Source organism: Dasypus novemcinctus, chromosome 1, assembly GCF_030445035.2.
Source record: "Dasypus novemcinctus isolate mDasNov1 chromosome 1, mDasNov1.1.hap2, whole genome shotgun sequence".
Lineage (NCBI taxonomy): Eukaryota > Metazoa > Chordata > Mammalia > Cingulata > Dasypodidae > Dasypus > Dasypus novemcinctus.
This window is the reverse complement of record NC_080673.1, coordinates 119,464,664-119,477,012: the sequence shown is the minus strand read 5'-3', so window position 1 is coordinate 119,477,012 and position 12,349 is coordinate 119,464,664. Positions and strand designations below refer to the sequence as shown.

Here is a 12,349-nt window from a genome sequence, read left to right as displayed (position 1 = left end):
TATATATTGGTTGTCTTTTTTTAATTGATTTTGTAAAAATATTACATTAAAAAAACAATATGAGGTCCCATTCAACCCCACCACCCCCACCCCACCACTCCCCCCCCCCCCCCCCCAGCAACACTCACTCCCATCATCATGATACATCCATTGCATTTGGTAAGTACGTCTCTGGGAATCTCTGCACCTCATGGTCAATGGTCCACATCATGGCCCATACTCTCCCACATTCCATCCAGTGGGCCCTGGGAGCATTTACAATGTCCAGTGATTGCCCCTGCAGCACCATCCAGGGCAACTCTAAGTCCCAAAGGCGCCTCCACATCTCATCTCTTCCTGCCATTCCCCATACCCATATCAGCCACCATGTCCACTTTTCCCACTCCACTCCAATGCCACCTTTTCTCTGTGGACCTTGGATTGGTTATGTCCGTGGCATCTCTATGTCAAGAGGAGGCTCAGATTCCACATGGATACTGGATGCAATCCTCCTGCTTTCAGTTGTAGGCACTCTAGGCTCCATGGTGTGGTGGTTGTCCTTCTTCAACTCCATCTTAGCTGAATGAGGTGAGTCCAATAAATCAGATTGTAGGAGCTGAAAGCTGTTGAGGCCCAGGGCCTGGCTATCATATTGTCAGTCCAGAGATTCAAATCCCCTAAATATATCTTAAACCCCAACACCAACTACAATTATATTGGTTTAATTCTTCCAACAACCCTATGAACTAGGTTTACAGATGAGAAAACTGAGGCACAGAGAAGTATCATGTGACAAAAATTGCACAGCTAGTTGATGATAGAGCTGTGATTCAGACCAGGTAATCTGGCTTGCAACCACTATGTGATCTCCTGGTTGTGGCAAAGATAAAGGATTCCTCAGACCCTTTTATTTGCTTGGGACCATTTGCCAAAATGGATTTGGGATTAAAATAGACAAGTCCTTAAAGACCAAGTAAAAAGTATAGTGAGGGAAAAGAAAAATCCAGGAAAGGTTTACAAAATTCTTTTCAAGAACTGAGCTGTAGCATCAAGTGCAAGGGCCAAAGCTTCCTATGATGAAGGGAAGCATTACTACAAACAGCAGACCCATGAATGGGGCTCAGATTGGAGTCATGATGACAAGTCCATCATGTTTGAAGGTAATTAAACCATATGGTAATAACTCTACTAATGAATTTTTAGTAACCTTTACTTTCTGTGTTCTATAAAAGCATATTGGTGTCAAACAACTTACTGGTAATGGCTAATATTTTTCCATAATTTATGCAATCCCCAAAATAATTCTCAATATTATAGAGGTAAAGGGGATTTGGGTAATGCTTTTCTTGCTCAATCCCACATATCAGTCCCTTGTAGTAAGGATCGTTACACCATAGTATTTCCTTTGGCTTTGCCAATGTAGACATATATTAGGGAGATGGTAGGGCTCCTCTTTAAAAACCGTATGCACCTATTTAAATCATGTAGTGAAAAACTCTTTCTTTCCCTGGATTGAGGAAGGCATCCATTTTTAAATATCTATTTTCATACAAACTAGCCCTCATTATTCAAAGTGTACTAAAATAGAAGTTCCAGGTGAGAATTCTGATCTTGCACCAGAAGATATTAAACACATAGAGACATACTGCTCTACTTTTTAGAGTCTTAAGAGTGTGATATGCAAGGGGACAGTCTGGTTCAGGGCAGAGAACAAAGGGTGCACCATATCCAGGCATTTTATCTTTGAAATGACTGATCAGTTAGATCAAAGAAGCCTGGAGAGTCAGTGCTTAGAATAACCTTCTGTTTAGGGGAACAATTCCAAGTCAATCTATGGAATGCTGGAGGCTAAAATTCAAGAAAATACCCCATTTCTTTTGTCATCCTTTTCATACCATCACTATCCCCCAGTCAAGCTTTACATTAGTAGATGGGGAGTTTGTATTACGGTTTTCACCAGATCTTCAAAAGGACTATATAAGGGAGAATTCTTTTCTTTTCTTTTCTGAAGCTTGCAATCTAAAGACTGCTGAACAGAATATGCATTTCCCAATCAAAAAAAAGGAAGTGAATTGAAGGGCTGGCTTTAAAAAATAAGAACAAAATTATACTTAGGAGGAGAGGGGAGTTCTGCTATGTGTGTGTAGTAGGAGAGAGAAAACTTAGTGAAGAAAAAACTGTCCAAATTAGCCTAAAATGGGAGTTATAGATGAAGTCTACCACCCACCCCCTTTGCTATTCCTAGATCCTATTCTCAGTGATTAACAAAGGAGTCGCTGTCTCTTTAAGCTACTCTGTGCTAGGCAGTCCCAAATGGAATGTTACCTCTCCAATGTGAGTGTGTGTGTATGTGTGTGTGTCCCTGCTTATGACCAGTTTCAGAGGCAGTGTGGCTCTCCCCAAGTCGGTGTCGCATCTAATAACATACTCATCTACATGATACTAGTCTTCAAAAGGTTCCAAATGTAACTTCAGACTCTGTTACCTAGTAAGGTATTTCCAAGAAGAACTGGCCTCCAGTTCATATTGTCTATATGCTAAGAGACAAGGCAAAGCACCCTTGTCCAGAGGAGAATGAGTGTTTTTTGGTTCCCATTCTTCTCACTGTCTCTCAAGGAGGGAAACGAAAAGTGGATTACAGAGCTCACTGGCTTAGAAAGCCTCTCAGTATACCACAGCTTCTTGGAAGGAAGGCAGAGAATTTTAAGTTATAGAATCCCCTGAATATGCACCAAAGAGAAGATTAATCACCAACTAGGAAAATTGAGCTTGGAATTTGGGGTCTATGACAACTGAGTAGGAGCCAGGAAATGTGACTCCTGGTACATCTGAGAGAAATGTTCAGGGTCCTTCCCTCCCACTCCATATCCCTCACCTGCCTAATTGACTTTTCCTTTTTAGGAAAAGAAACACACACACATACCCTCAAATATACAAAATAGAAGTGAAAAAGCACTTTACCCATCTTTTCATAAAACAATCAAAATACTTGTTTTTCTCTTTTTTTATTTTCCAATGCTGATATTTTGTCCCCTGTAAGCATTATTTAAAGCAGTTGTCCATCAGGCCACTTACTGTGAAGATTTTGTGTTTAAATCATGACCCCCCTTAAATGTAATAACCAGCTGGCAGCCCCAATCAGATACTTATGGTTGTTAATGCCATAAAAGTTTGAGCCAAAATGAAAAATGATTCTAACTCTCCGTTGCTTGTGCTATAGTGTTTCCTGAGCTTCCTCAGCATACTGACTCTGCTGAGAAACTATACTTTTTGCACACACACGGAACAAAACAAAACCAACCAAGATAAGGGAGCAGGATAAGATGCCCCCACCCACCCACTTCTCCCTCACTTCCCACTCTTATGGGGCCATTTGCAACTGGTGACCAGCTGGAGTCTGAGATGGAAGTAAATTGGCTGGAAACCTTAAGTCACTGCTGCAGTCAACTGGAAAAAAGAAGTGACTTTCAGCGTAGTCTGGCCCCAGGACCGGACTCTAGCTGCTACCCAGCATCTCAGAGCACATCAGTTCTCAGGCAGGAAAGCATGCGGACCCTGTCTGCCTGCTGTGCATTTGTCTATAGGGTGGAGTCCAGACCATCAGCTTTCAAACGTCTCAGGTGCTCTAAATGTACAGATGAAGCGCTCAGAAGGAAGGCTTCCTAAAGGAATTGTGAGAGATATCTTTCCATATTTCTGACTTGAAATAAATACTTTTAACCTCTATTTCTTGAGAAAGTGCTTCAATCTCATGTCTAAGTTTTCTATGATTAATACTACTATATTACAACTATTAATAATCCAGGAATAACATTTCTAATTATATTGTGAATATGTGCCTTCAAGTTACATTGTGAATTTTCAATTTTCTTTTCTTAGAAAGTAGGAATAAATGAAAAATTGCTTGATTTTTCAAAGCAGAAGAGTTCTGAGTGAAGGTACAATAGAAAAACAGAAAACGGACTTTCAGTTGTTGCAAATTAACAAGAAAGCGCAGCAGGGTGATGTCCATCTCCTCCCAGTTATTTCATAAAGTGAAATAAATTGAAAGGAAGGAAGGAAAGAAGGGAGAGAGAGAGGGAGGGCAGGAGAGAGGGAGAGAAAGAAGAAAAAAGAAGAGAAGGAAAAGAAGGAAGGAAAAAAAATGGAGAGAGGGCATGTGGGAGGAAAGGAAAGCAAAGTTTTTGTAGTGTACAGCTAAAACTGAAATTACATCACCCCAGCACAGCGAAACCTCCTTTGAAACAACTTCCTCTAACAAGTCTACGTACTTCAGTCTTGCTAAGAACACAGAAATTCTGTTTGAAACTTCTGGGAACTTCACAGGCAAAATAGAGAAAAACTAAGAAATAGCAGTTTTACACCCTTTCTTTCTATTAAACCACACTTTGGGGGAATGTTTGCCATAATAATTTCTTTCAGGTAATTTCATTCCCAATTTTTCACACTTATTTTAGTTTTCAAGGGAACAAAACTGAGCCACATTTTCTTTACCTAGCACTAGCCTGAAGAATCTAGTGAATTCTATTGATTTTTCTTTATTTGAACACAAGCTCATTAACCTGAAACGCTAAGGGTATAACTACATTTCACTGAGCCAATAGCTAAGTGCCTAAAAACAAAAAGATTTTTGATATAGCCCTTTCCCTGGGATTCTCAATATTTTTGCAACTTCAGTCTGAAAATCCATGACATTGCTTCCTTAACTCCAAAGATCAGTTGGAGGAAGCTTTCTATAAATGCATCCTTAATTTAATGTTTAGCAAAATCTGGGCTGTTGCTTTTCCACTGACTTCTGCAGTCTTCTGCAGTCTACAGTATGCAAGGGCGGGAAATGTTAGCATCAAACTGCAGTGCTACTGCCCCAGCGAGCTCCTCTGCCTCCTCTAAGCTACTTGAGCTAGGAGCTAGGGGTTGACTGAAAAGCTATCTTGGATATATGGAAATGAGGCCTTCCAAAGCCTCCAGGGACTTCCTCAGAAAGGAAAAGGCTATCAGGGAAAAATTAGACAACATGTACATCAGAATCAGCCTCTAACAAGTCCCTCTAAGAGGCCCTATGAGTGGGACTGCATTTCTTTTATCGTCTCTATCCAGGAGTGAAGAGATGTGACCCCACTTTTCTAAAAGAAGAAAGAAAGAAAAGAAAAAGAAAAAAAATTAAGCAACCGCTGTTTCACCTAAGAAATGATATAAAAATTTTTGTGGTCTTGACTTGTATTACTTGAGATCTCTTATGAAATCCAAAGATCTGTACCCTTTCATGCAAGGCAACAGACGTCTTCAAACTGCTTTTCTTTTCCTTTTTTTAATTTGATTTATCCTTTGAAACAGAAAGTGCATTACATTTAACTGGTCTTGCAAAGGGGGTTTCTTCTCTTTACAAACCGAATTCCTTATATAAATTAATAAAGGTTAAAGATGCTAATATATCACCGTTATCAGCTTAAAAAAGAAAACAATTTACATATTCTATAGTATTCTTATGATACAAAACACTTCAAATTCAATTACACAACTAAATGGATTTTTATGTTCTTGACCCAGAGCGGTTGTAACAATTCCCACCATCTACTTTAACACGTATTTTTAGCAGAAAGGAGTTAAATTAAATACAAGCTATTGTCGCCCCTCCCTCCCCAATACTTTCTTTAAATCACTAATAAATAGCAACAAACGACTGTGCAATTTCAGAGAGGAACGGAGAAGCAGGTCTAAGGCCTTTTCTGGTTCCCACTCTTCTACGTCAAGTCCTGGAGGCGGGAACCCCACGCAGATCCAGGGGAGTCGCTGGGCAAGAAGGGATGGAGGGAGAAAGGCAGAGTCAACAAATCCAGAGCAGAGGAGAGAGCTGGGGGCGGATGGAGAACCTTTTCTACCGTTCTCACTTTAAATTCAGAACAAAAAGGGACCGTGGGATTTGAACAGCTCCTTAAAAAGGAGGGGTGAGAGAGGAAAGGGGTCCATCCTTTTATAACAAATTGAAAAAAGCATTTTACATTTTAAATATTCACAATAAAGTAACTTCTAGTCAGTGTGACTCACGATTTATTTACAAAGAGCCTTCAACAGGTTAATTTAGTCGGCACAGCAGTTTGCGGGGAGAAACGTCCTCCTTCCCTTCTGCGGCGGTCGCGCGCGTGGCTCCGCGGTACCCGCGCGGGGCGTGTGGACCCTTCAGACTCGCCTCGCCTCACACCGCCCGCAGCCGGGAGCGGCAGAGAGCACGGCTGCGGGAGGGACCCGCGGCGCGGGGGCCGCGCCCCGCAGAGCGCAGGGGTCTAAGCGGGTGGCCGCGTGCCCGCGGGTTTCCGCTGCGGTGTTTCTACAGTGCGTGTCGTGGTCTCTTTTCCGTTCTTATCAGCTCTCTCTCCACCCCCACCCCCTACCACTTCTAGGTTAAAAAAATAGATATGTACATCTCAGAAAATAGCAAAGGGCCCCAGGCGGGGCCTGGTCCTCCGGGCTCCGGGGGCGGAAGGTGGGCCGGGGGCGGGCCCTGGGCGGCCCGCAGGCGGAGGCCGGGGCGGCGGCGCGCGGGCGCGCTCAGGACGAGCTCTCGTTCTCCGACGTGTGCAGCAGGAGGCCGCCGCCGCCGCTGGACTTGTGCTTCTTCAGCAGCTGCGTGATCTTCTCGTCGTCCGAGTTGGGGTCCAGGGGCTTGTTGTAGTCGTCATCCTCCTCCTCGTTCTCCGAAGCCCCCTTGAGCCGCTCGGTCTCCGAGTCCTGCTTCTTCTTGGCTGTGGCCATCTCGGCCGCGTGCTTCTTCCTCCACTTGGTGCGGCGGTTCTGGAACCAGACCTGGGGGCCGAGAGAGGGGGAGGCAGAGGGGAGACGAGGGCGGAAGGAATTCAACGCGAGCAGATCCAGGCAGGGCTAACCGCTCGCGCATCCCGGGGTCCCGCCTGCGGGCCCCCCTGACGGCCTGCCACCCTCCCTCAGGGACCTCCCTTGTCTGGGCCGTCAAAGTCGGTTTCCATCGCCCTGGGTTCCTCCGAGTAACAGGCACCAACAAACTGAACTGCCGTTGCCATAGCGATAGTAACACAAGGGTATTGAGGTTGTCAGTGAGTGATTTCTCAGAAAGTAAAAACAAAACTAGCACACTTAATGTGAGTTTTCCTAAAAGTGAGTCCATTTCTCTACTTTATAGTTTGAAGTAGAAAATGTTTCCCTTCCTAAAGTCGCCCGATAATGGCTGTGATTCTATTCCTTACTTTCATAGACTAAGGAATTCCCAACAATCTGGTTACTCAGTTTTTAGTGTGATTTGTGGGAAAAGCACAGCATTTATCGATTCCAATTACCTCTTCTCCCCTTTTCACTTTTGGACATCTGTGTGCCTCACTTATCTCAGGTCTGAATATACACAAACATGGTAGGTAAACACCACCACTCTTATTTACACGTGCAATGTATGATGTAAAGTTAAAAAAAAAGTTCTGCTAAAACACAAACTTCAGATCACTAACAATAACCAATATAAAATGCATGAAAATAATAGCTCAGTCAAAATCACCATAGTAGTTTGGTTCACCCTGTTTCTCTGGCTTAATGTTTTTCATAAAAGCAAAATAAAGACTAGAATTTTCATCAAGTAGTTATTTTTAAAAGTTAAAATTTTGTCAATTATATTATTTTTCACTATATTATGCCTGTTATTTAAAATATTTTAATATTGTTCCTCCCCAAGACATTCATTTTATATACAAATATTTTAAGGCTATTCATGTTAGACACCATGTTTCACACAAATTTTAAGCTAAGACACCAGCGGTAAATAATCAATTTCCCAAAGATATTGAATTATCTTCTCTTTATGCTTCACATCTGTTATGTATTTTATCTAGGGAATCAGAGTTGTTAAGAAAGTGATTTTAATTTTCTTTATATAACTATAATAATTCACTGCTAGCTATTCAGACATATTTACGGTGACGAATGAAGACCTCCAGTCTGCTGTGGTAGGCTCTGCACCAACTCACAGCAAAAATAATTTTAATTCTGATGGCATTCTAATGGTCATATGCAAAATCACTCCTGAAATGTATTTTATGACGTTTGTACACGGGGAAATACACCCTACCAGCAGACATTGCTGTTATTCCTACTTAATTTAAAGAGCAACAATATAAGTAATGAAAACAGACATACCCCTAAAGAAACAAATGTAATAAAATGAAAAGGAGGGACAAAGGGGAGTACTGGAACTACAAGAAATCATCAGATTTAATTTAGAAAGCTGGCTCAATCGCTTTATTTTTCAGGGAAAGAGTTCTAAAATTTGATTCCCTCGAAATGCATTACACAACTCAATTATAAGCAACTGACATTTTAATTAGAAGTTGTTGTCATAAGCAGTAAAATATCTTAAATCCATCAATAAAGTTATTTTTAGCAGAACTCAATCCTATAAATCAGTAATAATCTTATCAATTGATTTGGGAAATTACTATTTCAAAGTGATTGCCTTCAGCTAAGCTGAAAACAGGTTTTTCCATGGTAAGTGGCTAGATCCTGTGGATTTATTTTAAACCCGCAATTTTAAAAGTTAATATAGTAGCACCACAATACTGCTCTACACTAGAAGATTATATATACATATATATACACACATAGACACACACACAATAACTTGAATATATTTACGAATAGAATAAATAGAAACTTCTGTCATGATCGATGCTCAGGACTGATATTTAGGTAATGACTTTATTCTCTAATAATGGCTAGTTCCCCTAGCTCATGATGCTATCTAGATTAACCTAATTTAAAAGGCCGGGGCTTGATTTCTTTTGTTCATCAACAGTTTGCTCGCCCGCGAGACCCTGGAGTCTTTGTAAGCCCCCCACACCCCCAACCCTTGGCTGCTCTCAACTTCTCCCCAGGCTACTCAAGACCCGCACCACCCGGCGGCGGTTAGTTTGGGATGTGTGTATTTGTGTTTGTGCGCGCACGCACGACGCGGGGTTTGTCCTGAGACGTTAGCGAGGTCCTCTCACCTTGACCTGACTCTCCGTCATCCCCAACGAATAGGCCAAGCGAGCCCTCTCGGGCCCCGCCAAGTATTTCGTTTGTTCGAAAGTCTTCTCCAGGGCGAAGATCTGCTGGCCCGAGAACGTGGGTCTCGTGTGTTTTCTTTTCCCGTCTTTGTCCAACAAAATGGATCCTTGATCTGCGAGAATCGATAAACAATAAGGGAAGGGGAACCACAATCAGTTAAAAGTGACTCCACTGAAAAGAAACGAACTCGAAAAATAATGCTGCCGTGGGAAAGGAAAGCTTAGTCTGTGGTGGGCACCAGCAGTGTCATGGTGCTTCCAGCCCTGGGGCGCGTCTCCCTTCGCCTTTTTTGCGCCCACCTGTTTTCAAGTAGCCGGGTGTGGGTCGAGCAGTAGTAAGGAATCTTTTGCCCAAAGCCGACGTCAAACAGCGAGGCAGCCCATTACTAAAGTTCGCGGAACCGAATCGCGAGGCCCCATTAAATAAGGGAAGAGTGACGGGACCCGGAGTCTTTCTTTACATTAGAATAACCACTTTTTTCCTTGAGCGTTTCCCTAACCTATTTCCGGGAAGTGCTGAAGAACAAAGGGTGCCTTGTTTTTGGACCCAAGAGAGCTAAATCCGCCCCAAGTCTAACGCCGCAATGCCCGCAGCCTAGGGGGAGGGGGCGCCGCCTTTGTTTGCGGCACCTACACGGCCACCAAAGCAGATACAATAGCATTTCCCCCACACCCCCGCCCGCCTGGGCCGCCCTCGGCCCCCGATCTTCCTAGGGGAGCTTCCACCCGGCTCCCGCAACTTGCCGCAGTTACTACCGCTGGGTCGCACGAAAGAGGTCGGGAGACTAGAAACTTCGACTCCTCGGTCAAAAGCAAAGGAGAGAGTGAGATAAAGACCTCCGGGTGGGCCCTGAACGCCACCTGGAAGGCTGGGAGCCTCCCAGGTGCCGCGGTCAACAAACCCAGAAGTGGCGAGTGATCTTGGGGCCACTCATTTTGCCTCAGCAAGGTCTCCGCGGGACGTTGCATTTTCCCCGGTCCTTGTCCCTCCTCACTCTTCCTTCTCGTATTATAAAGTTGGAAGTCACGAGGTCCCTCCCGGTGCTCTGGCCCAACGCGTCGCGGCCCCTAGGGCGCAGGCAGGGGGGAAAGCGTGGGCCCCGCGGCGGAGCGGTTAGAAGCGCCGCGGGGCTCGCCCTGCTCCGGGAGCCGCCCGCCCGTCTTCGACGAGCTCACGCGGGCCGAGTGTACCCGGGGTGCGAGTACGGAGAGGACCGAAAGGGACGCCGTGAGCCGAGGCGTGCGTGCAAATACCCGCGCCCTGCTCCCGGCCGTGTAGGGCTTGCAGCTGCGGGTCCCCACCTATTCGCTAGCTTAAACGGAGTAGGGTCCTGGCGGCGGGCAGGAGCCGGAAAAAGCCCTGGGGCCGCGCGTGGGCGCAGCGGCCTGTCCTCCACTCCCCACCTTTCCAGCCCGCGCCCGGCCGGCCTGTAGTCCTCATAGGGCTGTCCCGGGAGCCGCGCAGGCCTCGGAGGAGACACGCCCGACACCGCGTTGTGCTCCACACGAACCCCAGCTCCCCGGCTCCGCCGAGGCGCACCCAAGACTTGGAAAGAGAGAGGCACTTGGAAAGGGAGCCCAGGAAAGCGAAAATCCCTCGCCGGACGCCCTGGCTCAGCCTAAATCGGGCAATTCCGGCGCTGCCAAACTCCTGCGAAGGCGAGAGGATGGACCTCCCGGCACGCACGCCCAGGGGCCACGACCCGAGGAGGGCGGCACAGGCAAACCCGCAGGCGCCCGCGGCACGGGCGGCGGTACTCACGAGGGGTGCAGGCCAGGCGCGCGTCCCTCCAGGGCGGGCTCTGCATCACTCCGGGCCAGAAGATGGGCGTCCGGCCCGGCAGCTCGGCCAGCGGCTTGGGGTACCGGCCCACGGCGGCCACGGCCGCGGCGCTGGGGCTAAAGTAGAGCCCGGGCGGCGGCGGCGGCGGGCTCAGGCTGCTGAAGCGGGGCAGGCCGGCCAGCAGCCCCGCGGGGGACGAGGCGGCGGCGGCGGCGGCGGCGGCAGCGGCGGCCGCGGCGGCCGAGGCGGAGGAGGCGGAGGCGGACGAGGAAGAGGAGGAGGAAGAGCCGGAGGGCGAGGCCGAGGCCAGGGCGGCCCCGGAGGCCAGGGGCATGGAGGGCCGGCTGAGGATGTCGTTGATGCCGTGCGGGGTGGCGGCCGAGAGCTGCTGCGGGGGGCTTCCCAGGGACGAGAGCCCCCCCGTGGCCGGGGGCTTCAGGCCGCCGGGGTTGTGGGCGCCCAAAGGCGGAGAGGGCGACGAGGAGGAAGACGAGGAGGAGGAGGACGAGGAGGAGGGGGGCCCAGTGGGCAGCGGGGGGTACGCCGCGGGGTAGAGCGGGGTCTTCATCTCGGCCATGCTGTGCAGGGCGGCCAGGGGCGGGCTGCTGAGCAGGAACGCGCTCTGCCGGGTGCCCTCCATCGCCCCCACCGCTAACATCCCACGGCCGGGCCGGAGCCCGCAGCCGCGCAGCGAGGGCGCCGGGCGGTGCCGCCGGCCGGGTTCAGGGGAACCGCAGAGGCCGAAGGCGCGAACGAGGAGCCGCTCCGCGCACCCGGAGGCGAGCCGCCAACCGGGCCGAGAACGGCGCGGCCGGGAGTTGCTCTCCGAGCCGCGAAGCAGAGAAGTCCGAAGGCGGCACGCTGGAGGCGGTGGGGCGAGCGGGCGCCCGGGCGGGCTTCGTGGTCCCTTCGCTACGAGCGTCCCAGGTTCAGTCCCGGTCTCTTCACGCTGCCTCACTTTTCCTCGCCGCTCAAAGGGCGCTACTTCTCATCTTCCCCCCACCCCCACCCCGGGAAATAAGCACAACAAAAAAGCCAAGCCCGGGCCCCGGAAAGTTTGTCGCAAAGTTAAGTCACCGAATCTCCACTTGGCTGCTGGGAGCGGAGGCTGGCTCGCTTGCTCTGGGGAGGTCCAAGGGACGCCGGGCCCCGCGGGTTCCCCTCCTCGGATCTCAGGGCTCCGAGGCCCCTGCTCCTCCGGCCTCGAGGCAGATTCGCACTCGCCGCTCGCTGCGCGCGGGGGCCGAGTCCATCCAGCCGCGGGGGGATCTCGCCTCCGGGCGGGCTTCCTCCGCCCGCGCTGCCCGCGGCCGCTGCGCCAGAAAGGACCGTGACACTAATCCCCGCGGCTCCCCGCTTCGGCGCGCCGACCCGCCTTCCCCCTTGGGCGCGGGGCACTAGAGTTGCGGTATTGAAAAGGAAAACGCGAAAAGCAAAACAAAACAGAAAAACAAAAACTAAGTGCGCAAAGTCGGACGGTCTGGATCCCGACTCCTCCCGTCGGTGCGCTTCCGCACCCGGGCCC

The 12,349-nt window shown here is 48.6% G+C and overlaps 1 protein-coding gene across 1 annotated transcript; it reads right to left on the bottom strand.

The window, feature by feature from the left end:
- Window positions 1-2,968: 2,968 nt before the first annotated feature.
- On the bottom strand, window positions 2,969-11,489 carry NKX6-1 (NK6 homeobox 1). The gene is made up of 3 exons (XM_004472690.3): window positions 10,804-11,489; window positions 8,982-9,154; window positions 2,969-6,780 (listed from the first exon to the last, which is right to left on the bottom strand). Exons 1-3 carry the CDS (start codon window positions 11,480-11,482, stop codon window positions 6,526-6,528), a joined length of 1,107 nt encoding a protein of 368 aa, XP_004472747.1. The 5' UTR covers window positions 11,483-11,489; the 3' UTR covers window positions 2,969-6,525.
- Between the last annotated feature and the right edge of the window lie 860 nt (window positions 11,490-12,349).

Coding starts and splice junctions, on each gene's coding strand:
- NKX6-1 (XM_004472690.3), bottom strand. CDS start 11,482: ATGTTAGCGGTGGGGGCGATGGAGGGCACCCGGCAGAGCGCGTTCCTG. Junction 9,155..10,803: donor GCGCCTGGCCTGCACCCCTC/GTGAGTACCGCC, acceptor CGATTCTCGCAG/ATCAAGGATCCATTTTGTTG. Junction 6,781..8,981: donor TGACGGAGAGTCAGGTCAAG/GTGAGAGGACCT, acceptor CTCGGCCCCCAG/GTCTGGTTCCAGAACCGCCG.